At 40.6% G+C, this 27,884-nt stretch overlaps 1 protein-coding gene across 1 annotated transcript in view; it reads right to left on the reverse strand.

Moving 5' to 3' along the window:
• Positions 1 to 11,252: 11,252 nt before the first annotated feature.
• Positions 11,253 to 27,884, reverse strand: part of LOC138972597 (calbindin-32-like) — a 197,744-nt gene continuing 181,112 nt past the window's right edge. The window contains exons 9-12 of the mRNA XM_070345253.1: positions 18,523 to 18,579; positions 17,024 to 17,095; positions 16,168 to 16,332; positions 11,253 to 15,051 (exon numbers count right to left, since the gene is read on the reverse strand). Of these exons, the coding sequence (XP_070201354.1) occupies positions 15,040 to 15,051; positions 16,168 to 16,332; positions 17,024 to 17,095; positions 18,523 to 18,579 (306 nt within the window). The 3' untranslated portion in view covers positions 11,253 to 15,039. The remainder of the gene's footprint in view (positions 15,052 to 16,167; positions 16,333 to 17,023; positions 17,096 to 18,522; positions 18,580 to 27,884) is intronic.

Below are 27,884 nucleotides of genomic sequence, written 5' to 3' on the forward strand. Positions count from 1 at the left end.
GTGGCTTTAAAATTAATTAATGACTTTGGTCATTACAAATCTGAAAATTGTAATTTTATATATATATATAAAACGATCCAAATTTACGTTCATCTTATTCTACATCATTTCCTGGTTCCAAAAACATATAAATATGTTATATTTGGATTAAAAATAAACTCTGAAAATTAAAAATATAAAAATTACGATCAAAATTAAATTTCCGAAATCGATTTAAAAACAATTTCATCATATTCCTTGTCGGTTCCTGATTCCAAAAACATATAGATATGATATGTTTGGATTAAAAACACGCTCAGAAAGTTAAAACGAAGAGAGGTACAGAAAAGCGTGCTATGCAGCACAGCGAAACCACTACCGCGCTGAACAGGCTCGTCAGTTTCACTCCGTTTTGCACAAGCGGCGGACTACGGTCATTGTGAAAAAATGCAGTGCGTTCAGTTTCATTCTGTGAGTTCCACAGCTTGACTAAATGTAGTAATTTCGCCTTACGCGACTTGTTTCTATATAATGTATCTGTCCATAACTACCACTTTTGCTCGGTCCCTTGGGTGGTCGTTAAAGGCTGGTTCGACTGTATTATTGAAGATACAAATTTGTTGGAAAAGAATGTGATATTTTTTCACGATGATTATGCACAGATTGATAAATTACTTCACGTTAAAAAAACATTTTTGTGTGGACAATCCCATGCACAGGAAAAATCACATTGCCGAGCAAGAGGATTACCTCCCTTAACCTATCATCTGTCAGAGGTCAAACGGCCAGGCCATAAAAACAAACGTGCGTGTGTGTGTGTGTGTGCGCGCGCGCACGTCACAGTGTGTTTGTGTGTGTGTGTGTGTGTGTGTGAGTGACTGTGGTAATCCTGGAGAAAGAGAGAAGGAAACACGTGTCGTTATCATCCTGAACTCAGGTCAAAATGAGTTCGGCTCATTCAGACATTCTCTTCCTGACAGGACGCGACAGTCCTACGCGAATCTATCAAAACTAGGAATACAGAGTTATCTCCCATATGTTTTTTCGCGAGCACTGATCTTAATTTGAGATCAGTGTTCGCGAGACGAAAATGATTGCAGATTGGCCGACTTCGACAGTGATCTCCGTTCTGTTCTTCACAGTTATGATAAAGACATGATTTCTGGAAAGAGGTTTTTTTGACATATCTTGATAATAAGAATAAAGTAGGTTTAGAGGAAGTTGACAGAAATGGTGTTAGCAATCAACTGTTATTTAATAATAGACTGATTCAGTTTAAGGGTAAAGTGTTGGATTTTGCAAAATGGCGTCAGAAAGGTTTTAATGTTATAAATGATTTGTTGAATGTTGAAAGAAATCAGTTTCTGTTATGTGAAGAAGTACAGATCACTGTGCAGCAAAACCCTGCAATAACATTTTTTGAATACAACGCTGTGATGAATGCAATTCCAAAACAATGGAAAGATTGGATTGTAGACAACCCAACACATATATAGTTAATGTAGATATGATTGATGATGAATTGAATGTGTCTAAAAGCAAACCCAAGTTAAGTAAGTTATATTTAAAGAAAAAAACGGAATTATAGCATTGAAAAACCTCATGCAATCGATTTTTGGAAAAGAAAACTAGATTTTGTTTTTGTCGAACAAACGTGGTTGTTGCCACGACAGGTGACAAAAGAAGTGCGCCTGCGTGTGTTGCAATGGAAAATTTGTCACAATTTATATCCCACCAATATTTTATTACATAAAATGAAAGTAAGTCAAACAAAAAACTGCAACGAGTGCCCACATATTTTGGATGTCATGGAACACTTTTTCTATGAGTGTCCCCGAATTAGAAGGTTTTGGACTTATATTGAACAAATGTTGAACAGTCTGACAGGTCGGGCTTTCTTATTGTCTATTACAGATGTATTATTCGGAATTGAAAAATGTCAGGAATCAGTGTTAATTAACCATGTTTTATTGATAGCAAAAATGTGCATTAGCAAAGTTAAGAAAACTAAATCGCGTATTCCATTGGAAATTGTATTTCAACAAGAACTTGCGCTACGAAAGGTTTATCCCCATTGTACTTAGTTAGATTGTTGTTGAATTAAAAAGTAATTTAATGGAAATGTAACCTGTAATGTAAAAGAAAACAAAATTAAAATTTCATTGAAAAAAAAAACAAGTCGCGTAAGGCGAAAATACAACATTTAGTCAAGTAGCTGTCGAACTCACAGAATGAAACTGAACGCAATGCAACGCAGCAAGACCGTATACTCGTAGCATCGTCAGTCCACCGCTCACGGCATAGGCAGTGAAATTGACAAGAAGAGCGGGGTAGCATTTGCGCTGAGAAGGATAGCACGCTTTTCTGTACCTCTCTTTGTTTTAACTTTCTGAGCGTGTTTTTAATCCAAACATATCATATCTATATGTTTTTGGAATCAGGAACCGACAAGGAATAAGATGAAAGTGTTTTTAATTTGATTTGGAAAACTTAGTTTTGATAATAATTTTTATATGTTTATTTTTCAGAGCTTGTTTTTAATCCAAATATAACATATTTATATGTTTTTGGAATCAGAAAATGATGGAAAATAAGATGAACGTACATTTGGATCGTTTTATAAAAAACAATTTTTTTTTTACAATTTTCAGATTTTTAATGACCAAAGTCATTAATTAATTTTTAAGCCACCACGCTGAAATGCAATACCAAAGTCCGGGCTTTGTCGAAGATTACTTGACCAAAATGTCAACCAATTTGGTTGAAAAATGAGGGCGTGACAGTGCCGCCTCAACTTTCACGAAAAGCCGGATATGACGTCATCAAAGACATTTATCAAAAAAATGAAAAAAACGTATGGGGATATCATACCCAGGAACTCTCATGTCAAATTTCATAAAGATCGGTCCAGTAGTTTAGTCTGAATCGCTCTACACACACACACACACAGACAGACACACACACCCACGTATACACCACGACCCTCGTCTCGATTCCCCCCTCTACGTTAAAACATTTAGTCAAAACTTGACTAAATGTAAACAAGTCGCGTAAGGCGAAAATACAACATTTAGTCAAGTAGCTGTCGAACTCACAGAATGAAACTGAACGCAATGCAACGCAGCAAGACCGTATACTCGTAGCATCGTCAGTCCACCGCTCACGGCAAAGGCAGTGAAATTGACAAGAAAAGCGGAGTAGTACTTGCGCTGAGAAGGATAGCACGCTTTTCTGTACCTCTCTTTGTTTTAACTTTCTGAGCGTGTTTTTAATCCAAACATATCATATCTATATGTTTTTGGAATCAGGAACCGACAAGGAATAAGATGAAAGTGTTTTTAAATTGATTTCGAAAATTTAATTTTCATATTAATTTTTATATATTTAATTTTCAGAGCTTGTTTTTAATCCAAATATAACATATTTATATGTTTTTAGAATCAGCAAATGATGGAGAATAAGATGAACGTAAATTTGGATCGTTTTATAAAAAAAATTTTTTTTTTACAATTGTCAGTTTTTTAATGACCAAATTCATTAAGTAATTTTTAAGCCACCAAGCTGAAATGCAATACCGAAGTCCGGGCTTCGTCGAACATTACTTGACAAAAATTTCAACCAATTTGGTTGAAAAATGAGGGCGTGACAGTGCCGCCTCAACTTTCACGAAAAGCCGGATATGACGTCATCAAAGACATTTATCAAAAAATAAAAAAACCGTATGGGGATTTCATACCCAGAACTCTCATGTCAAATTTCATAAAGATCGGTCCAGTAGTTTAGTCTGAATTGCTCTACACACACGTCACACACAGACAGACAGACAGACACACACACACACACACACGCACATACACCACGACCCTCGTCTCGATTCCCCCCTCTACGTTAAAACATTTAGTCAAAACTTGACTAAATGTAAAAAGACCAATGAAGAAGGATATGCTCACCGCCAAAAAAAAAAAAAAAAAAAAAAAAAAGACGAAAGAGGCAAAAAAGATGGGTTTGAAGCAGCCTTGCATGCAACTGAGGTCAAAAAAAAAAAAAAAAAAAAAAAAAACCATCATAAGGTACTGTCAGTGATTGAAAAATATAGACAAACGGAGAAATCAAAAATATTTTTCAATACAAATTTTACCTTGCAAACTTAAGTTTCTTTTCGACCAATTGGTAATTAATTGTTGCATCCGTTGTATTCTTTTTATCCAATTTTCTCAATTGATGGAGCAGGCGTACTGTTAAAAAATACAATTCCAACGATTTTCACCTTTCGTTTCCACTTTAAACCATAATACTCCTCCAAACAATACTTCTTCGAACCAATCCACATTGCTTCAGTCTTATTAACTTTCAATTCTAAATTAGTAAAACTTTAAACATATTTAAAACATCTATTGCTTTTTTCATATCCTCTTTATCACGTAGAAAAAGGGTTACATCATCTGCGTATGAGAGCAGTTTCAGAACAGTTATTGGTGACGCCTCACCATGTGACATAGGCAGATAAATACCTTTAATATCATCTTCAGATCGGATCTTGTTCGCCAGAAGTTCAAGGGCAATAATAAAAGCCATTGGCGAGAATGGACACCCTTGACAAATGCCTGTTTCGACAGGGAACTGCTCTGATATCCATCCCGAGTATAATTTATGCAACTCTGACTGTTGTTCATGAGAACAAACCCTTATCTCTTATAATGGTCTCCAAAACCAAATTTATCAAATGCAAACAAAATAAAATCCTTGGATATGTTGTCAAAAGCACGACGGAAATTGATTGCCAGTTAAACTCCAGGTTTATCTAATGTATTCATAATGTCTATGGTATCATCAACTTGATGAGTCTTACCATTGTACTACTTTTTCTACCCTTCATAAAACCAACTTAATTTTCATGGACAATGTCACAAAGTACAGAGGAAAGTCGTTTCGCTAAGCACTTCGCAATCCGTTGTTAATTAAAGGCCCCTCCTGTTTTTGGAACCGCAGGAGCTTTCTAGTTTGCTGTTAGGTAGATTTTTGGTTCCTCTTTCCTGTCATGCTCTCTTTTTCTTCATGAATTCATTTCTTTTTTCTGCCTTCTTGCTCATTCACCTGTATTTTTTCCAAAAATCGCTTCTTTTGCCGCTTGTCTCGCGATTCATGTATAGTTTAATCTGTTAGTGTTCTGATGTAAGTCCAGCAGTAGATAGGTTAAGCCTATTTTAACATACTGGAAACTGGTAATCTTCCAGTAGGTATTAATTTAGTTTTACTAAAGCCTGCTGGGACACAAGTAATGGGTTAGTGCATTTGTAAACAGGAATCGCTTGACAAGTGGCCCCCTTCATCCCCCCCTTCCTCGTCCTGATATGGCTCTGCGTAGTCGGCTGGACGTTAAGCAACAAATAAACAAACAAACAAACAAACAAGCACTTCGCAAGGATTTTATAATCAGTATTAGCTAAAGAAATTGGTCTCCAATTCCCGAGATCATCTCTGGGTAATTCTTTACCTTTATGAATTAAAGTCAGGACTGCTTGATTTTGAGTGGTAGATAATTCACCTTCAGCAAAGAAGTTATAAACGAGGCGTGAAAAGCACTCCCAATCTTGGACCAAAAACTTTATAAAAACTTGTCGTTAGGCCATCCATACCCGGGGCAGAATCGTTATTTAATAATTTAAAGGGCAGCAGTTAATTCTTCTTCAATAATATCAATGTCCAAATCTGATTTTTGGTCACGGAAGAGGGATTGAATATTCAGACCATGTATAAATTCCGTAACGTTCGTTTCGTTAAATTCGGAATGTTTTTCATACGAATTCTTAAAAAACCGTACCTGTTCTTTCATTATTTCTTTCTGTGTATCAAGCTCTCTGCCATTTCCTGTTTTCAATTGATCAATAATTTTCATATTGGCTCTACTCTTTTCTAAATTCAAAAAATATTAATTTTCGTGTTCTTTTCACCTTCTTCTATAAACTTTAATACGGGAACGGACTTGAGCACTCTGCTCTTCTTCCAGTGAAAATATTTCCAATTTTGTTTTAATATTTTCTCGTTTTGTCAGAGGGTTAATATCTTGTACATCATTGGCTAATAAAATATCAATTTTATCCAATTAACCACAAGCGTTATTAAATTCCCTCGAGTACAGCCCACTGTTACAGCCGATATGAGATCTGGTGCTGTAAGCCTGGGTTCTGCAGCATGCGTTGCTAAGTCCCTTGGTCTGAAGTTGGCTGCCGCAGCAGATGTGAGATGTGGTGCTGTAAGCCTGGGTCCCGCAGCATTCGTTGTTAAGTCCCTTGGTCTGTAGTTGGCTTCCGCAGCAGATATGAGATCTGGTGATGTAAGCTTGGGTTCCACAGCATTCATTGTTAAGTCCCTTGGTCTGAAGTTGGCTGCCGCAGCAGATATCAGATCTGGTGCTGTAACCCTGGCTTCCGCAGCATTCGCATTCCAGGATAGAGTATTATCAACCATTAGACCTAAAACTCTATTATTTTGTACTTCTGTTATAGTTAGATTTATTTACTTTAAGATGTTTTAGTTTTGATATCAAGTTTTTGCGCTTTTGCCGCGTTGTTACTAACATGTTTTTTGTTTTATCGGCATGTAATAACATGTGGTTAAGTTCAGACCATTATAAAACGACCCGTTTTGTCTCCCTTGGTATGTGTGTGTGTCTGTCAAAAGCATGATTTTCTCAAAATGTATCAGACGTCTTTCCTTTTTTAAAAATCAAAATTATGTGATGTATGTATTTTTTTTTTAAGGTATTTAATATTGAGGCCGCACTGTCTCGGACACATTTTCCCACTAATTTGATCCTTTTACCCCCCCCCCCCCCCCCCCCCCCGTCTGGACTATTGGATTGCGTTTGAGTTTGACACCTTAAAATTAGTTTATGAAATGTTTATTCAGAAATTGCCGATCTTTTTTTCCTTAAAATTTGAATTTGAATCACAAGCATGGTATTAGTATAAAAAAAATAAAATAAAAATAAAAAAGATATATATAAAATATGCAGATTAAAGGAATGTGATATTTCATGGTGTTGACACATAAGCACAGTGTGAGAGAAATTAATATATCTATATATATATATATACTGTTCAAAAAAAGAAACGCATAGTTGCTACTTGCCAAATTTGTTTTATTTTTCGAAAAAATTAACAGAAAATCCAATATTTAGATTATTTGTTTGAAATTTGGTATGGACACAGTTGAATGCACACACAGTTCATTTGCATCTTCAAATCAATCAGTCAATCAATACGATTGGGTGCCGAGGCTGTCAAGTCAGTAGGGGGTGTGACTGCCTTGAGCAGCAACAACTGCCCGGCACCTTCTGGGCATGGACTGGATCAGATGCCGGATATCTTGCTGTGGGATGGTGTCCCACTCCTCCTGAAGTGCCTGCAATAGATCGCGGTGATTTGCCGGCGCTTCTTCTCGCCTGCGCACACGTCTGTCCAATTCATCCCAGAGGTGTTCTATCGGGTTCATGTCTGGCGACATGGATGGCCAGGGAAGCACCTGGACATGGTGGTCGGTGAGGAACTGGGTGGTGAGTCGTGCTGTGTGCGGGCGAGCGTTGTCCTGCTGGAATATGGCATCCTGGTCAGCCAGAAGAGGAAGGGCGTGTGGGCGCAGAATTTCCTCCACGTATCGCTGGGCAGGGTGCTCCTTCCAGCGGTATTGATCGCCCCCCACACCATGACGCCTCCACCACCATGAACGGGTGCCTCATCCACACAGTTGGGCGCGTAACGTTCGTTTACTCTCCGGTAGACCCTCCTCCGACCATCATGTCGCTGGAGCAGGAAGTAGGACTCGTCGCTGAACCACACGTGTCTCCAGTGATTCCGGACGGTCCAGCGAAGGTGCTGGTTGCCCCACTGCACTCGGTTCTGGCGATGGCGGCGGGTGAGGACAGCTCCTCTGTGAGGTCTGCGAGCTCTCAAACCAGCTTCATGCAGGCGGTTCCGCACGGTCTGGTCCGATAATCGGTGTGGCCCGGGGAGAGCCTGGACAGAAGATGAGGCCGACAGGAAACGATTCCGGAGGTGGCGGAGCCGTATGAAGCGGTCGTGAGCAGCAGTTGTCGCCCTTGGTCTTCCCGCTCGTGGCAAGTCAGCAACGGAGCCAGTGGCTTGAAACCTGACCCACAGTCTACTGATGGTGCTCTGGGACACGTGGAAGTGCCTGGCGATTGCACTTTGACTTTGGCCTGCTTGTAAACGACCCAATGCAATTTGGCGGTCTTCTCTGCTCAATCGGGCCATCTTTCGTCGCTGAATTGTCGTCTGATTTCTTTGTGGCGAACAATCCGCTTTTATGGGTTTTGGAAGACATGGTGAGAGCTCAATATTCCCCGAGTTTCACGAGATTACACTGAAGCATGACGAGTGGTCATGCCAAATGAGCAATTTTGACATTGTAGCCACTGATAACGCATGCGTCACGTGCAGAGCTCACTTGTGGCAATGGACGAAAGGTCGACGACCAGATAAACATTTTCTGCAGTTTGGTGGATATCCTTGTAGCCATATAACTAAATTATCCAAATATTACAAGCTATGCGTTTCTTTTTTTGAACAGTATATATATATATACGACTTGTGTCTGTCTGTGTGTTCGCGATGCACGGCCAAAGTGCTCGATGGATCTACTTCAAATTTGGTGGGCCTATTCAGGTAGACCCCGGACACAACCTGGTCGATGAGAATTTTCAACACGTGCTCTCAGCGCGCAGCGCTGAACCGATTTTGGTTTTTCTGTTCATCTTCCCAGATCCATTCCCAGTAACTCTTCCTTATCTTCTCCAGTGTTTTGCGTTTATCTCCCTTCCTTCGTGTGGCGTCAATCCATATTCCCGTTACTATTTTTAGAAGGTCACTGTCCACAACGCTCAATCCATATTCCTGTTACTATTTTTAGAAGTTTTCCTTCGTGTGGCGTCAATCGCGTACGGTGCGCCACTCACCCGGCGAAGCCGGCGTACGGTGCGCCACTCACCCGGCGAAGCCGGGTATTCGGCTCCCCTTCTTCCCGGCAAAGCGGGTATTCATCTAGTATATGATATGGCCCTTCGTGGTCGGCTGGGAGTTAAGCAAACAAACAAACAAACAAACCCGCTTCGCCGGGTAGCAAGTAGAGCCGAATACCCGGCTTGAGTGGCGCACCGTACGCCGGCTTCGCCGGGTCCGAACCATGGACCCGCCAAGCTAAGGTCCCTCCCAGATTCGTGGAATGGGAACAGCACGAAAATGATTCAGTGGCCATGATAATGCCATTCCTGATCATATCATGTCGAGTCCCATATTTGTCGCCGACGCCCAATGTAACTGAGTGCCGAAAGACCACAATCACATTTGGAGGCGAAGTCCACTCAAACAGGATTGAGAAATTTAGAGCTTATCTCTAAGCCCTTTTCAATCTGTGATGGCTTCTCAGAGGAAGGCCAGAACATACAGACTCAGAAAAGCAGCCATACCACATCACAAACAGAACTCTACAATCCACAGGTGTTTTCTACAGACACACACAAACACACACACAAACACACACACACACACACACAGAAGCCGTATGTATATATATTTATCCTACATACGTGAGAGAGACACCCGTGAGATAATAATCGTTCAAATCACACGTGTGTGTCTCATGTAAATGAGGTCATGTCAAGCAAGTCTGACAGGGACCTGTTTTTCTACTGCTCGTGATGCCAAAGTCACCGAGACAAACGTCATAATAGACCAAAAAAATTGCGCTCGCTAATTACCCTCGATGAATTTTGAGAACCAACACGTCACGCCACACTTTCAGAGTGACGTTTCTTTGCTTTGACGTAATAGATTGCACGAGGCTTTAGAAGAGATCGAGGTTCCAAAACAAGCGTCTTTAAGTTAGCTGTTTCGACTGCAGGACATTTTCAGTAAAATACACGTAAGTACAGTATGTAGGATAAACAGAATACTACATGGCTTGCTGTCTCGTACCAGATTTGCACTCGTTGCTTTTTCAAATAGTGAACAGCTCGCTTTCGCTCGCAGTTCAATATTTAATAAAAACAACTCGTGTAAGTCTGGTACGACACAGCAAGCCATGTAGTATTCTCTATATATCTATATGTATAAATACATAGAGATAGATGACAGTGTATTTTTCGCGTGGCTATAAATTGATTCGACCTTTGCACTTTTACAGTGAGGACAACTTACGGGTCTAAGGAAAGCGTTCTGGACACTGCGGTGACCTTCTAAAAATAGTAACAGAACGCCGGGAATATCCGAAGATGCCCCGTAGTGCACCATACGAAGGAAGGGAGGTAAACGCTGAAAACATGGAGAAGATAAGGAAGAGTTATGGTAGTTGATCCCGAAAAAAAAAACAAAATCGGTTTGCGCTGCGCGCTGAGAGCACGTATTGAAATATCTCATCGACCAGATTGTGTCCGGGGTGTATCTGAATATGGACACCAAATTTGAAACAGATCCATCGAGAACCTTGGCCGCGCATCGCGATTACACAGACAGACAGACAGACAGACAGACACAAGTCGTATATATATATAGATATATATTTTTTTTAAACATTTAGTCGACTTTAAAGGAGGTTACTTCCCTTAGTCTCGGTATGGTTCGCAAAATGTGCCAAAAGTTGTGTTTTTTTTTAGAAATGAAAAACAAGTTTTGGGTCGGCGGGAAAAAATAGGGTCGGTCAGGTTACCTTAAACCAACGTATATTTTTTTTTGGCCTTATGTTTATTATTGTTGAGTTTTACTTTTACCCAAGCGTTCAGTGCAGTGTGATTTTTTTCCGATTAGAGACTGTATGAGACAGATATGTAAGAATACAGGCGTTCAAGTGTGTGCGTATGCGTGCGCGCGTTAGTGTGACGGTTTGCGTTTGCGTGTGTGTGTGCGTGTAGGTGTGTGCGTGCGTGCGTGTGTGTGGGTGTGTCAGAGAGGAAGTTATGGATTGATTATGCTGATAATTTTTGATTTTATTTGATATTGTGGATTCGTTCTATTTATGCGTGTGTTTGGGTGAGCCTGGCTGTATAAATGTTTTTTTAACCTCGATGTCAGGGAAAATTCCCAACTTTGGGCAATACAATATACCGGTACTGTATTTTTGAAAAAAAAGCATATCTCGCCTAAAGCCAACTACACACACACACACACACACACACACACACACACACACTTACACACACACACACACACACACACACACACACACACACACACACACACACACACAGAGTTGACGCGACATGCTTATCTCTGTCTTTATTCAACAAACCAAGACTTCAAGACTGTAAGGAAGATACATATAGTTTTAGCATGCAAAAACGGGCGTCTTGCCCAAAACAGGAGGCGATTTATCACTTGCACTGACAACATCTCGGTAAACGGGGATTTGTGCAATCACATCAAACAAGGGCAACGTCTAGAACATGCCGATTAAAGGAATGTGATATTTCATGGTGTTGACACATAAGCACAGTGAGAGAGAAAATAAAACCGACAGCCGCACTTCACCGTTTTTGCAATCAGCCATATACACGGATATGCCAAGCCGTACGTACCGCTCAGAATCAAGCGCAATTTGTGTTCACCTGCACGAGGGCTGGTTTGCAAGCGCACTGAGCAGATGATACATTTGTAACTGTGAGTCTAATCACACAGACAAACAGGCAGAGATGAAGAGAGACAGACAGAGAGAGACAGATAGAGAGAGAGAGAGAGAGAGAGAGAGAGAGAGAGAGAGAGAGAGACGCTTTGAGAGTTTATTGTCCTCAGCTTTTAAAGCCCTTTTGACAAGGGGATATAATTTACAGAAGAAGTAAACATAACCATCTCTGCAAACACATCCACACACACACACACACACACACACACACACACACACACACACACACACTCTCTCTCTCCCTGTGAGAGAGAGAGAGAGAGAGAGAGAGAGAGAGTTAAGAGAGAGAGAGAGTTAAGAGAGAGAGAGAGACCGACAGAGAGAGATGGTAAAGATGTCACCCTGTACATACATGTAAGATCAACCTTGGGTCATGTGACCAGGACATCAACCGGCCGGTCTGATAATGCTAAATGCACACTGCATGGCGGGGGATGTGCGATGGTTTTTTTTTAAAGGGAAAGACACTTCTAAGGATTCAGAAATAAACAGAATGTCTTTCTAGCATTTGAACAATTTGATGTAGCGAACGAGGCGGAAGAAGAAGAACAACTTTTTGATGTGATCGTATTTTTGAGCACGACGGTGAAAAAAAAAGAAGTAAATTGAACATGAGCAAACGGTCATAAAACCTACATTCGAACTCACATGCAGTTAAAAACAAAAACATCTCAAGATTTACATTAGGTTATGTTCAAACTCGCATCTAGTTCTGAAACCACTCGGAAGGCTTCTATTAAGTCACGAAATCACTTACAGCGGTTTCTGTTTGATCTTCAAAACATCCTTTAGGCTTCTACTTGAGCATGAACACATCTTCAAGCTTTTATTTGATCAAGTAAACACCCTACAGGCTTTTGTCGGGTCGTGAAATCGTTCGATTAGACCAAAACAGCACTCCGCCGGGCTAGTAGAGTATCGTGGGAAGCCAATCTGCAGGCTAGTGCCACATGACGAAACCAAACCATATAAACCTAGGTTCCAAACTAGGTATTTACCCAAATCCTACACAAATGAACACGTCCTTGACAGAGGAAACTCAGTAAAAACCAAAAGAAATAAAACCGAACACAATTAAGACATGAACTTGAGTAAAATTTTGCATTCCTTCGCAGAGAAGATCGATAAAAAATAAAAAATAAAAGAAGAGCACAGAAATGGCCAGGTAAAAATCTCCACAGAATGTGTGGTTCATTATACAAATAATTATACATGAAGGTGAGCGACGACGGCTGGTCCCCCCACAAAGCGTGCAGTACACTGCATGGTACATGCGGAAAAAGCTCACGGACTTAACTGGGATTTGAACACAACAGCACCTATATGAAATCCATGGACATATTGTGCGTGTTATCAAACGCGGCGCACACACGTGTTCAAACACTCTCACATTCGTTGGTCAGGTCAAAGTGATGCTGAAAGGTATGGGTCGTAGTGACGTCATCAAGGCCTGGTGGATCCTACACACACAAGGTGTTGCTAGCATTCATGCATGTCTGACATTGTCACAGCACAAACGGATGACATTTCTCCACATCAGTTGTCACACACTTGGACAGGAGACAATGCACCAACAAAGAGGAGATGATTTTCGAGAAGAAAGTTCGACTAGTACTAATTCTTGGTACAGCAATTTCCAGTCCTAATCCTAACTAGTAAATCACACTACAATGCAATGCCAGAAACTTCAGATCTATCGACAAACCAGTTTTACTCGTGGTCTTATACCTACAACTTGCTTCATGAAGCAATTCTTCGGAAACCCATGGGTGCAACCTGGAAAATTCCAAAAACCGGCAAAAGTTGGGGTCCAGCTTTTTTAGTATTTAAAATGCCAAAAAAAACCCTCTCCTGGAACAAAAACATCGGCAGCCGATGAAACCAAAAACCGGCTGCCGGCGTGTAGCCGGCAGAGTTGCACCCATGGAAACCTGATTTTGACCTAATTCACAGAAATCTGTCATGTAAAAAGAACGGATATAATTTTGATAAGGTTTAAAGCAAGAAAAAAACAACTGTTATTTACACGAAAGATGGTGTATTACATAAGCAGCATTTAAATACAGGAGTCACAGGAATGACGCAAGTTGCCAGTTACCGGCGTCATAAACAAATGGAAGATAGGAAACGACGACCAAAAAAGGAGAAGGGTTTTGTGTGCATAACACAGTGTATCGTGCACACAATGAAAACGGCCAGCAAACGTCAAGCAACTCAACCATAAGCATTGGAACATCCCAACTGCTTGTGGACTGGGTTTCAGATTTCAGTCAGCAGCTGCAATTAAAACCTCTTTTGCACCACCAGGCTATATAACCTTTAAGAAAGTTAGCACATTTGCCCGCCTCTGGCCCACTCACAATATTGTTATAATTGATAAATAAAACTGTATTCGTATTTGAAGCCGAAAATTATCCGCGCATGTCCGAAAAGGTGGTATTGAATACCTATTCTAAACGAAGATGTGCCTAACTGGCGATGCGACCTACTGGTAAACTGCTGGTTTCTGCATTAAATTTTATACTTTAGGATCAACCAATATTCTGAAATTCATGATGGGATATCAGAGGGCTACTAGCAAACAATACAAATCCCTCTAAATTGCTGAGGGGAGATCAGGGGCGAATAATCGCACACCCCACTTCTGTCCCAATGACCCCTCTTATGATAAACTGCAACCCCCTCACGCTTTGAGTGAACATTATTTATTTAAGCAGTCAGTCAGTCAAAGTCAACTAGCTAGTTTTTTCATTAGCTCGTCAAGTAAGTAGCTCTTTAAATATTGAACTAATCTCTACGTTCAGACATAGCTTCAATGTCCACAGTGTAGTACCATCAAGTGGTGTTTCAAAGAACACAGTTACTCCGCAGACGGATAAACCCAACACTTCCATAAACACTGGTAAGACGAGCACACATCCCGGTAAAAACACACACTAAAAAGAGTAAGCATACACAGAGTGAACATGCACACAGCCAAAGTGTGGGGCAGAAACACGTAGTGCAAAAGTACAGTGGCTTCAGCCAATGCGACTGACATTCAAGAACAAAGGTACTTAATAAAGTGACGAAACACGTCACTAGTTCAAACAAAGGGTAACAATTACGTATAAGTAAAAACAATTGTTGATCATGAAGAATGAGCGTAAAAAGCCATGATTTTGACAAAGGCGTGGGTGTGTTTGCCGCGGCAGACCGGCTGGACTCCAGCCAGTGTCAATACAAAAGCAAAAGGGAGCTAACTGCGGGTAGCAACTCTATCGTGACGGAGTCGCCTCCCTTAGCCAGCAGACGGCGTCCTGCCCTGGAGCGACGGAAGCGGGTTGCGTCCCATACGAGACTGAGGAGAGAAGCGGGTGTCGTGAGATTTCACTTCGTGACCTGGACAAAAAGAATAAAGTTGGCAATCACAAATATGTTTCCCTTTTCCAGGGGAAAATGTGTGTACATTAAAGATACTAGTCTTACCGTGTTAACAAGCATGTAAAACAAAACTACAGATCTGTCCATGCATTCACATTGGATAGAAGCATCACAAAACTACGACGCATAACACAACCTCACAGTTACTGTGCTTGTCACTGACAGGTGCAAGGAGGCCATAATAGGGACTTAAGCGTTTATCCATTTAAAATCATACCAAGTTTCATTGACCTCGCAAGAAGTCGAAAACTGCATATATATACAAGAAAAAAAGTTTAAAAAAATTAAGAACTCATTCTCATCAATGTACGGGTAGGACAGCGTCGATCAGGCCCGGCACGTGAACTAATGACCTCAAAAGGAGAAGGTGACTATGTGTGTGTGTGTGTGTGTGTGTGTGTGTGTGTGTAGTGTGTGTGTGTGTGTGTGTGTGTGTTGTTAGTCTTATGGGCGGGGATATAGCTCAGTTGGTAGCGCGCTGGATTTGTATTCAGTTGGCCGCTGTCAGCGCGAGTTCGATCCCAGGTTCGGCGGAAATTTATTTCACAGAGTCAACTTTGTGTGCAGACTCTCTTCGGTGTCCGAACCACCCCCCGTGTATACTACATTGGGTGTGCACGTTAAAGATCCCACGATTGACAAAAGGGTCTTTCCTGGCAAAATTGCTTAGGCACAGTTAATAATTGTCTACCATACCCGTGTGACTTGGAATAAGGCCGTGAAAGGTAAATATCCGCCGACATGGCTGCAATCTACTGGCCGTATAAAATTTCATCTCACACGGCATCACTGCAGAGCGCCTAGAACTGTACCCACGGAATATGCGCGATATAAGCCTCATTGATTGATTGATTGATAATGTTGTTACTTTATATGTATTTTGGATTGTGAGTTTTTCCTTCCTTTCCCCTTCTACAGATCCCCGTATCGTCCGCCTAGTCAGATATTATGTTGCTTTTTAAGACTGAGTACGTGTGTAAGCTTCGCTTGTTGTGCTCCATTGTTTAATTGGTTGTATGCGGCATTGGTATCTGCAATTTTCGGAATAAATTGTTTAAAGCAAGGTGACAGTACCTTAGCGGCGCCCTGATGGAGGGGCGTGTCTTCCACCCGTGACACCCTGGCGAAGGAGATGAGCACCATGGACAGCTCATCCTTGTCGATCCTGCCGTCACGGTTCATGTCACACTCCTTCAGCAGGATCTTCTTGCACTCCTCGATGTCCTCCGCGTCGTAGTCCTGCCAGCACATGATGTATCGATTGAACATGGGATTTCCCTTCATCACACCAGATAAAGATCAGAGCAAAGCAGAGCAGAAAATATAAGCTAAGAGGTAATGACAGTCACACTCATGCAGCGGAATCTTGCATTCATCGATGTTCTCCGCGTCGTAGTCCTGCCAGCCAGCACATTCATAATGTATCGATTGCACATGGCATTTTCCTTCATCACACCATATCAAGATCAGGTCAGAGCAGAGCAGATCAGAAAAAATAAGTTTAGAGTCACACTCATGCAGCGGAATCTTGCATTCATCGATGCCCTCAGCGTTGTAGGCCTGGCATGACATAACATCAGAGCAGATAAAGATCAGGACAGAGCAGATCAGAAAAGATAAGCTAAGAGATAATTACAGTCACACTCATACAGCGGAATCTTGCATTCATCGATGCCCTTCGCGTTGTAGGCCTGGCATGACATAACATCAGAGCAGAGCACATGAAGATAAGGTCAGAGTTGAGCATATATGATAAAAACAGATCAGATCAGATAAGCACAGAGAAGATTAACATCGCACTTAAACTGCGGAATCGTGCATTCCTCGATGTTCCCCGATTGCCCGGTTCTGGCAGACGCGTAAAACGCCTGTATCCCAGGCAAAACAAGGACACACACACACAGATAAACGAGAGGATAGCGAGTTTTACCTCCTGTACAAGTTCCATGAGGTCCTTGAGGAACCCGTGCAGCTCTTCGTTCTCTATGGACTTGTTGCCGTCCTGAAGACACAACACGCTCACACATCAATACTTGCATTGCACACACAAAGCAGAGGGTTGCACAAACAAACAAACAAACAAGCAAACAACAACGAGTCGCGTTAAACGATACCAACATATTTAGTCAATCTGACAGCCTGAAACTGACATATTAAGATCAACACAGAATCACGCATCACCGAGACTTATAAGGTTTGGCTACCCAAAAACCAAGAAGGGTTGAGCTGGTCTCCGCGAAGTTTGCGAATACAGAACCGTTTTTCTTTCATATTGAGCACATTTTCAGGGTAAACATAACACATCTATATATTTGGGGTCAGGTAATGATCAAGAATACAATGCAATCATTTTTGATTCTGTAATTAAAATCTTATCTATACTTTTGATGAACAAATTAATTAGTTAATTTTTAAACTTCCAAGCTGAAATGCAATTCCATAGTCCGGAATGGCTCAAGGTTTGTTTGACTTAAAAATCAAGTAATTTGATTGAACATGCGGTACCAACACTGCGACCTAAACTTTTGTTTAAAGCCGGACATGTTGTCTTCAAAGTCATTTATCCCCCCCCCCCCTAAAAAAAGAATAAAACACAACGTCTGGGGATATATATCATCATTTGAAAGAATTCATATGTGAAATGTTATAAACATATATTGCTATTTCATATGTTACGTGGATTTCCATTTGTCAATTGGGCAAAACTGAGCTCAGTGCAAAAGTGATATCGACGACATTTCCGTCGATATCAGTTTTGATATCGACGACCTCTTTATTGCTTCCCCACTTCAAAAACAAAAACACCTACATTTAAAAACAAACAAATATATATGAAAATGTAATTATCCCAGAATTTAGTTGAGCAAGTGACTAAAGACTTTTTGAAAGAAAAGACATTTTGAAATACTGAAAAGTACAAGAAAAGAGTGAACAAAAAGAAATAATAATCAGAGGGAGGGATATGGAACAGCCAAACCTGAGACAAATACTTTTGTAATTTCTTTACAGTAAATACAAAATGTCCAGAGAATTAGCAATATATCTAACATTGACTGACTGTGTGACGATATCTTCTGCTATTGGTCTGTTTCGACAGTGATATCAAAATCTCGACCTCCGGTCTTGATTTTGATATCACTGTCTCAACAGACCATAGCAGAAGATATTATCACACAGTCCGTCAATATTGGGTAATATGCCCGATCGTTCCTGGGAATTCCTACACACACACACACACACACACACACACACACACACACACACGCACACACATACGCACACACACTAATACACACACACACGCACACACGCACACACACACACACACACACACACACACAAACTGATCATCTCGTCTCGATTGTGTGGCATCGTTAACAACTTGTTTAAGTGTGTCTCCTCCCCCAGTGCCACCCAGTGTGTACTCACCCTGTCGTAGAGACTGAAGACACGCGAGATGTCCTCCTTGTTCAGCTGTTTGGCACCCTGACACACACACCAACAACACATCATTCGCTGAGTCATTGGTACACACCAACACACATCATTCGCCGAGTCATTGGTACACATCAATACACACACATCATTCGCCGAGACATTGGTACACACCAACCCACGCACATCATTCGTCTAGCATTGCCATTTTCTAGCACACACCCCACAACCCCCTTCCCACAATACTGCGTTCCGTCTAGCATGCAGCGTTCATCAGAAGCCAATACAATTTCTATTTTTGGGCACCTATTTGTAAATACAGCAAACGGTGCACACATATATCTTGTTGTGTTTTTGATTGAACTTGTAAATTGAACTTATAAAGCGCTTCGAGCTGTGGAGAAGCGCCATAAATGTCCATTATTAATTTATTATTATTATTACAAACATCAGCGATCAATTAAAGGCACAGTAAGCCTCCCGTAAACCATCACATATACTGTCAGGCTTTTACACACAGTTCAAACACACTTTCGTTTAAACACTCACCACTTGAGAACATCATAGGTGCCCTACGTAAAGAGCGAGCAATTTTCAAAGAATTTATTTACGTGGACCCTCTGATCAGCAAATCAGGCTCCTCGTTTTGGCGCTAGAACTAACTTTTAAAATCTAGATAATAAATTTACAGCTTGTTACACAAACATTCTTAAATCATAAAAGAATTCTTTTTTCATCAAGACAAGATCAGTACAATTCGAAGTTTTGAAAGTTTGAAAAAAGAAAAGCCCGGAAACGTGTCACGCAAACCGTCTTTCTCGTAGCAGACGACGGTTCTGCCCAGCGGCCGTTCCTCTGAACAGTCAACTGTCATCGCTCTATTTCGTGTGAATCGCAGCCGTTTGTTGCGTTTAGATTCACGTGCTATTGCAGATGAGCTTACAGCGAGTGCCATTGAAAACACTAACTGACGACTACATTGTGAAACAAGTCGCGAAAGGCGAAATAACAACATTTAGTCAAGCTGTCGAACTCACAGAATGAAACTGAACGCACTGCATTTTTTCACCAAGACCGCATAGGGCCTACTCGTAGTTTCGTCAGTCCACCGCTCGTGGCAAAGGCAATGAAATCGACAAGCCAGAATAGTGCGGTAATGGTCGCGCTGAGTAGGATAACACGCTTTTCTGTATCTCTATTCTTTTTAGCGTACTGAGTTTGTTTTTAATCCAAACATATCATATCTATATGTTTTTGGAATCAGGGACCGACAAGGAATACGATGAAATTGTTTCTAAATCGATATCGGACAATTAATTTTAATCATAACTTTCCGTCGCGATATAACCTTCGTGGTTGAAAACGACGTTAAACATCAAATAAAGAAAGAATCATAATTTTCATAATTTTAATTTTCAGAGCTTGTTTGTAATCCAAATATAACATATGTATATGTTTTTGGAATCAGAAAATGACGAAAAATAAGATGAAATTGTTTTTGGATCGTTTAAAAAAAACCATTTTTTTTAATGACAAGTTTCCGATTTTTAATGACCAAATTCATTAATTATTTTTTAAGCCACCAAGCTGAAATGCAATACCAAAGTCCGGCCTTTGTCGAAGATTGCTTTGCCAAAATTTTAATCAATTTGATTGAAAAATGAGGGTGTGACAATGCCGCCTCAACTTTTACAAAAAGCTGGATATGACGTCATCAAAGACATTTATCGAAACAATAAAACAAGTCGCGTAAGGCGAAAATACAATATTTAGTCAAGTAGCTGCCATTTTTCAGCAAGACCGTATACTCGTAGCATCGTCAGTCCACCGCTCATGGCAAAGGCAGTGAAATTGACAAGAAGAGCGGGGTAGTAGTTGCGCTAAGAAGGATAGCACGCTTTTCTGTACCTCTCTTTGTTTTAACTTTCTGAGCGTGTTTTTAATCCAAACATATCATATCTATATGTTTTTGGAATCAGGAACCGACAAGGAATAAGATGAAAGTGTTTTTAAATTGATTTGGACAATTTAATTTTGATAATAATTTTTATATATTTAATTTTCAGAGCTTGTTTTTAATCCGAATATAACATATTTATATGTTTTTGGAATCAGCAAATGATGGAGAATAAGATAAACGTAAATTTGGATCGTTTTATACATTTTTATTTTTTTTTACAATTTTCAGATATTTAATGACCAAAGTCATTAATTAATTTTTAAGCCACCAAGCTGAAATGCAATACCGAACCCCGGGCTTCGTCGAAGATTACTTGACCAAAATTTCAACCAATTTGGTTGAAAAATGAGGGCGTGACAGTGCCGCCTCAACTTTCACGAAAAGCCGGATATGACGTCATCAAAGACATTTATCAAAAAAATGAAAAAAACGTATGGGGATTTCATACCCAGGAACTCTCATGTCAAATTTCATAAAGATCGGTCTAGTAGTTTAGTCTGAATCGCTCTACACACACACACAGACACACACACACACACACACACACACACACACACACACACACACATACACCACGACCCTCGTCTCGATTCCCCCCTCTACGTTAAAATATTTAGTCAAAACTTGACTAAATATAAAAACGTCCGGGGATATAATTCCCAGGAACTCTCACGTCAAATTTCATAAAGATCGGTCCAGTAGTTTAGTCTGAATCGCTCTACACACACAGACAGACAGACAGAGTCAGACAGACAGACAGACAGACAGACACACACACACACACAAACACACACACACACACGCACACATACGTTCCTTTCCGCCAAACTGGGTTCCACACATCACACAACGGATAGTGCGTTTGTAGTGCACTTGCACTACAACGGCACTGGGCGCAGTGCCTTTGTAGTGCACTTGCACTACAACGGCACTGAGTGCAGTACTCGCTCCGGGATCGACGAATTTTACACTAAAAAAGGCACAAAATTTGACCTATTTCGTCGCCTATAGGGGACGGAAAGAATGTCATTTTGAACATTGTTATGACATTCTTTCCGTCAAAAAATTTTTTTTTTTTTTTTATATTTTTTTTTTACGGAAAGAATGTCATTTTGAACATTGTTATGACATTCTTTCCGTCAAAAAAGACGTTTTTATTTTTGGCTCACGTAAGTGTAGCCTATGCGATCGTAACTTTGTCTGTCTGTGCGTGTGTGCGTGTGTGCGTGTGTGTGTATGTCTGTGGTAGAAACTTTAACATTTCCGAGTCTATGTGTGAGTGGTTATCCAAGACTATGGATAAAGCTCGCATAAGATTACGTCACGGTCAAAAGTGTTTGACGTCAATTAATGCATCATGACGGCATGCCTCCCTGTACATAGTCTTTCTCTCTCGCGTGGTGTGTGTGGTCTCGGTCATTGTTATTTTGAGCGGGCCGAGACTATTTGGCTCCCGCAGTGGGGCACTGCGGTTATGAAATTAAAGGCCCCTCCTGTTTTTGGAACCGCAGGAGCTTTCTAGTTTGCTGTTAGGTAGATTTTTGGTTCCTCTTTCCTGTCATGCTCTCTTTTTCTTCATGAATTCTTTTCTTTTTTCTGCCTTCTTGCTCATTCACCTGTATTTTTTCCAAAAATCTCTTCTCTTGCCGCTTGTCTCGCGATTCATGTATAGTTTAATCTGTTAGTGTTCTGATGTAAGTCCAGCAGTAGATAGGTTAAGCCTATTTTAACATACTGGAAACTGGTAATCTTCCAGTAGGTATTAATTTAGTTTTACTAAAGCCTGCTGGGACACAAGTAATGGGTTAGTGCATTTGTAAACAGGAATCGCTTGACAAGTGGCCCCCTTCATCCCCCCCTTCCTCGTCCTGATATGGCTCTGCGTAGTCGGCTGGACGTTAAGCAACAAACAAACAAACAAACAAAAGACTATTTGGCAGTCGTGTCCCTGTAAGTAGGCTACATGCAGACACAGACAGATCTAGATCTAGTGTCTCTCTTTCTTGCACAGTGTCACCTAAGCTTACTGTGTGTGTGGGTGTGTATGTGTGACGGAGTGATTGAGTTTGTGTTACTGTTTGTCTATTTCTTACGTGAGCCTTGAAGGCTTCGCCTCTTGTTTTTTAATTTTTTATTTTCACTCTTTGTCATGCTTAAAAAAAGTGGGTCCCTGATTGAGGAACCGAGTTTTCAAATGAACCCAGTTTTTACTGAGTGTTAACTAGCCGTGAACCGGGTTTGATGGATAGGAACGTACACACACACACACACACACACACACATACACCACGACCCTCGTCTCGATTCCCCCTCTATGTTAAAACATTTAGTCAAAACTTGACTAAATGTAAAAAGGAAACTGGATCTCACGGGATCACACGGGTTCGTGATGGCTCAGGGGTAAGATAAACCACGCAAAAATAAATTCTTTGAAAATTGCTGTTCAAAAGCGGGGAGTATGTAAATGAAGGGGTGTTTGTTTTGTGTGTAAAAGCCTGACAGTATCTGTGATGGTTTACTGGAGGCTTACTGTGGCTTTAAGGCATTCACTGATTGTTCTGCACTGTTATATAATACATATACACTCAATAATATTACGACGAAGCGCTAAACATAACATGAGTAAAGTTCAAGTTTATCAAAAAGTTAACTGTTTTACAAAAGAAAGAAAGAACAGGAAAATATAACTGAGAACGCTGATGCACCGACCTTATCCGTTCTTCGGATTGGGATGAGGTTATATGCTGATTGTACTGTGTATGCTGATAACATGTGTCATCGCAAAAACTTTGAAGGCTTATCAGCCAATATAGGGAACAGCTATAAACGAATACACAGTAGTTCGCATATGAAGTTATAAATGCGCTGGACACAGAGTATGTACACCAATGTCCCCTCATCCCAACTCTTTTCTGGACATTGTGAATGATACAACACAGCCTCAAGCATAACAGTGGAGATTCATTTATCACAAAAGCGCTTTAAAAAAGACCAACAACCATTAAATCCACTCCACATTGTATCGATTCTGATGTAGTCCTTTTTCTCTCCTTATTACAGTTTGCAAAAGTAAGAAAAAGAGCGCATTTAAAAGAAAAAAAACATATCTTTTACTCACTCTCTACTGAGTCACTTACTGATTCAGTTTCTGACCAAACCCAGGTTTTGGTGCGGTCCGGTCTTCAAGTAAACATCAACAAAGCCAACAACGACGACGACATGATACACACCAACACCACCATCGACGTTACAACAGTGTTTGACCTTTAGGTAAAACAGCGATTCATGCTTCAAGCTCACACAAAACTGATCATGCAAATACCTGCAAACACGGGAACTTACATGCGTGGATATCAAGCTTACATGGGCTTCTGTACTTGTTAGCAGAATTTGTCACAGAAAGCAAATAACAAACACACACACACACACATTCATGTATACAACCATACATTCATCATTGGCAGTGAGGCGCACAGCCAATTAACAGACATCCACAGTAACAAACGACGACAAGTACGCCCAACATCGTCGCCCCCCCCCCCCCCCCCCCCCCTCACCGCCCCTTTCAAGCTCACATGTAATATTCAGGCATGCTAAAACACACATACAGATTATATAGATGGTCAGCATCTAACCGTGTAGCTCAAACACCTGATCGTAAAGTACATGTTTGAGGTTGATATGCATTTGATTATAATATTAAACATGAACAAAATTAGCTGAATAATATTTTTCTGTCTTGAGATTTATGGATCCGATTGTGAATCTAAAAGATAGGGGCATTACTAAGGTATCTATAAACAATCAGCCACCACAATTTTTAACTGAAAGAGAGGATCGGCACAGATTCAAGGTGCTTCCAAACAGAAATGAACTTTAAAATCCGCCAAAGCACTACATTTGCAACCTCCAGTAAAACGAACAAAAAAACAAAAAAACAAAAAAACAAAACAAAAATACATGAATGCTTCAAAAGCCTACAGAATCCGGTTGAAAAAAAGAAGACCAAAATTAATAAGGAAAATAAAGTTGCATTATTGCTGGGAATATTAAACGAAATCCGTTGGAAAAAAAGAAGACTACGCAAGTGGAAAAAAGATTGATTTTTGTTTGTTTGTTTGTTTGCTTAACGCCCAGCCGACCACGAAGGGCCATATCAGGGCGGTGATGCTTTGATATATAACGTGCGCCACACACAAGACAGAAGTCGCAGCACAGGCTTCATGTCTCACCCAGTCACATTATTCTGACACCGGACCAACCAGTCCTAGCACTAACCCCATAATGCCAGACGCCAGGCGGAGCAGCCACTAGATTGCCAATTTTAAAGTCTTTGGTATGACCAAAAGATTGATTATTGCTCAAGACAAAAGAAGAAGTAGACAAAAGAAACAATAATCTGAGAAAAATGAACGAACTCGGCTGAAAAGGCATAACCCAGAAGCAAAATGAAATGCCATGATTGGTTAAAAACTTGAAGAATGCAGTGGCGCAGTATAAACAGGCGACGTCACAAGTATGTGTGTGTGTGTGTGTGTGTGTGTGTTGGGGGAGGGGGGAAGGTAATCCTGGCAGGTCGATATTAAGAATCTAGCATATCTAATTGATCAAAACCCTGCAAATATAGGGAGGGGGGGGGGGGGGGGCTGTACGCCAGGAGAGGACGTTTTGGTAAACGTATGTGATTTGCAAAAGCTTGCGCTTTAATTTATTCATCCTCGGCAAAATGGAATAGACAATATCGTCTTCATTTCAGAGTAATGATTAATGAGCAGGTAGACAGGTTGGTCTGAATGGTAAGATGATGATTTAACACTTGAATTTTTTTTTCCTACGTAGCTTGTATGTTTTTCTCCCTCTCCCTAACTATCTCTCTCTCTCTCCCTCTCTCTAACTCTCTCTCTCTCTCTCTCTCTCTCTCTCTCTCTCTCTCTCTCTCTCTCTCTCTCTCGCTTGTATGTTTCTCTCCCTCTCCCTAACTATCTCTCTCTCTCCCTCACTCTATCTCTCTCTAGCTCACTCTCTCTCTCTCTCTCTCTCTCTCTCTCTCTCCACACACACAAACCCACACACACACACACACACACACACACACACACACACACACACACACACACACACACACACGTATTTGATGCAGAAAGACTTCCCTTTCGCGCACATCGACTTGCAGAGACTCTTGACAAAACTTCGATTCCAAGGCAACATAATACATGTTAAAGTAAAAAAAAAAGTGGAACAAATATTAAAAAGATTCATTTGTAAAAAGCAAGTGTTTCATTATCAACCAGCTAAGTCCCCGAAGACGTCCCCCAGAAGTTACGAAAACGACCACGACACACACAAAAAAGCATCATATTAGAACGATGAACCGACATGGTAACGCCACCAGTATAAAAACATGCAGCAAGGGGCATCATGCTAGAACGAACACATGGTAACACCAGTAAAACCAATGCACAGGGTTGAGGTCGGGCCCACAGGAAAAGGAGGAGGATGACACATGAAAACGTCACAAGTGACGCCAGACTGCCTCTGACGTCACGACAAAAGGCCTTTAAAATGCATAACGTAACAACAGAACGCAAAACGTTCAGCATCCTCTGCTTTGTTTTTCTTTTCTTTTTTTTAACATTTTCTTTATTATTTTGTCCCTTTTTGGCTCACGTAAGTGTAGCCTATGCGATCGTAACTTTGTCTGTCTGTGCGTGCGTGCGTGCGTATGTGCGTGTGTATGTCTGTGGTAGAAACTCTAACATTTGAAGACGTCACATTACATTGACGTCACATTATGACGTAAGAGGGTTAGACGTTACGCGAAGGAAGTACTGAAAGTCTCGGTCATTATTATTTTGAGCGCGCCGAGACTAGTTGGCAGTCGTGTCCTTGTAAGTAGGCTACATGCAGACAGACAGATCTAGATCTAGTGTCTCGCTTTCTTGCACAGTTTCACCTATGCTCTTTCTGTGTGTGTGTATGTGTGTGTGTGTGTGTGTGTGTGTGTGTGTGTGTGTGTGTGTGTGTGTGTGTGTGTGTGTGTGTGTGTGTGTGTGTGTGTGTGTGACGGAGTGATTGAGTTTGTGTTACTGTTTGTCGATTTCTTACGTGAGCCTTGATGGCTTCGCCTCTTGTTGTAATTGTATAATCGAGAAACAATAGCTTTACCCTTTGTTTACAAGGTGCAGTACTTGAAGTTTATATCTGTTGTTGCCATGGTTATTGCGGCTATGTTTCACCTTTTTGTAAAACTTATTGACTGACACACTCAAAGAAGAAAGAAGTGGCTGCTGACTTAAAGCATTCTGCTTAGTCTGGTAAGACACGTGTCACAACGGGGGTGACGTGAAATGCACGATTTTACTACAACTAAATCTGCCTGTTTCTTGGATTTTGCTACTGATTAATCTGGCTGTTTCATGGATTTTGCTAATGCGAAATCTGGCCGTTTCATGGATTTTGCTAATGCGAAATCTGGCTGTTTAATGGATTTTGCTAATGCGAAATCTTGCCGTTTCATGGATTTTGCTAATGCGAAATCTGTCTGTTGCATTGCATTGATTTTAATACTGTTAAATTAAATCTGGATGTTTCATGCAGTTCACTACTGCAAAATCTGTCTGTTTCGTGGATTTTGCTATTGCTAAATCTGGCAGTTTCATGGACTTTACTACTGCTTAATCTGACCGTTTCGTGGATTTTACTACTAAAAAATCTGGCTGTTCCATGGACTTTACTACTGCTTAATCTAACCGTTTTATGAAATTTACTTCTGCTAAATATGACTGTTTCGTGGATTTTACTACAGTTATATCTGGTTGTTTTGTGTTCTGGGTGGCCACGTTGTGCATTTCAAGGCGGGAAGTGAATGAGCTTGTTGACTTACGGGTGAAGACTGAACGCAGACGGTACACAGGAAGTTGCAACAAAAAGGGAAAGTGAGTGTGAGCAAAAAGCTGGGTTTTCTAGAACAGCTTGCTGACGTCACGATCACGTGGTCTAGTACAAAGAGAAAATCGTGAGTCAAACGAAATAAAACTAACAATATTAATGTTCAATGCATCTTTGTCGTTTTCACAAATAGTAATAGTAAATTAACATAAAATATAAAATGTATGTGAGAAATGACAAACATTTCCCTTTACAAAAGCGGTCAATATGCAAAAATGCACTAATAATTATTAACTGAAAATAAAATCTTTAGTACAGATAAGAGAGAAAGGATCACAACACGTATTACACAAAACAAACCTTTTATAGTCTACAAATGGCCACTTTATAGGTATTCAGTACACGCACACCTAACAGTACAATAACACACAGGGTATGATCATATATACGCCTTTACAAGCTCTAACAAAAGAAACAGTTTCCACAATGAAAAAAACTGCCTAAAAAC

The sequence above is a fragment of the Littorina saxatilis genome, linkage group LG1 (genome assembly GCF_037325665.1).
Source record: "Littorina saxatilis isolate snail1 linkage group LG1, US_GU_Lsax_2.0, whole genome shotgun sequence".
NCBI classification, from domain to species: Eukaryota; Metazoa; Mollusca; class Gastropoda; order Littorinimorpha; family Littorinidae; genus Littorina; species Littorina saxatilis.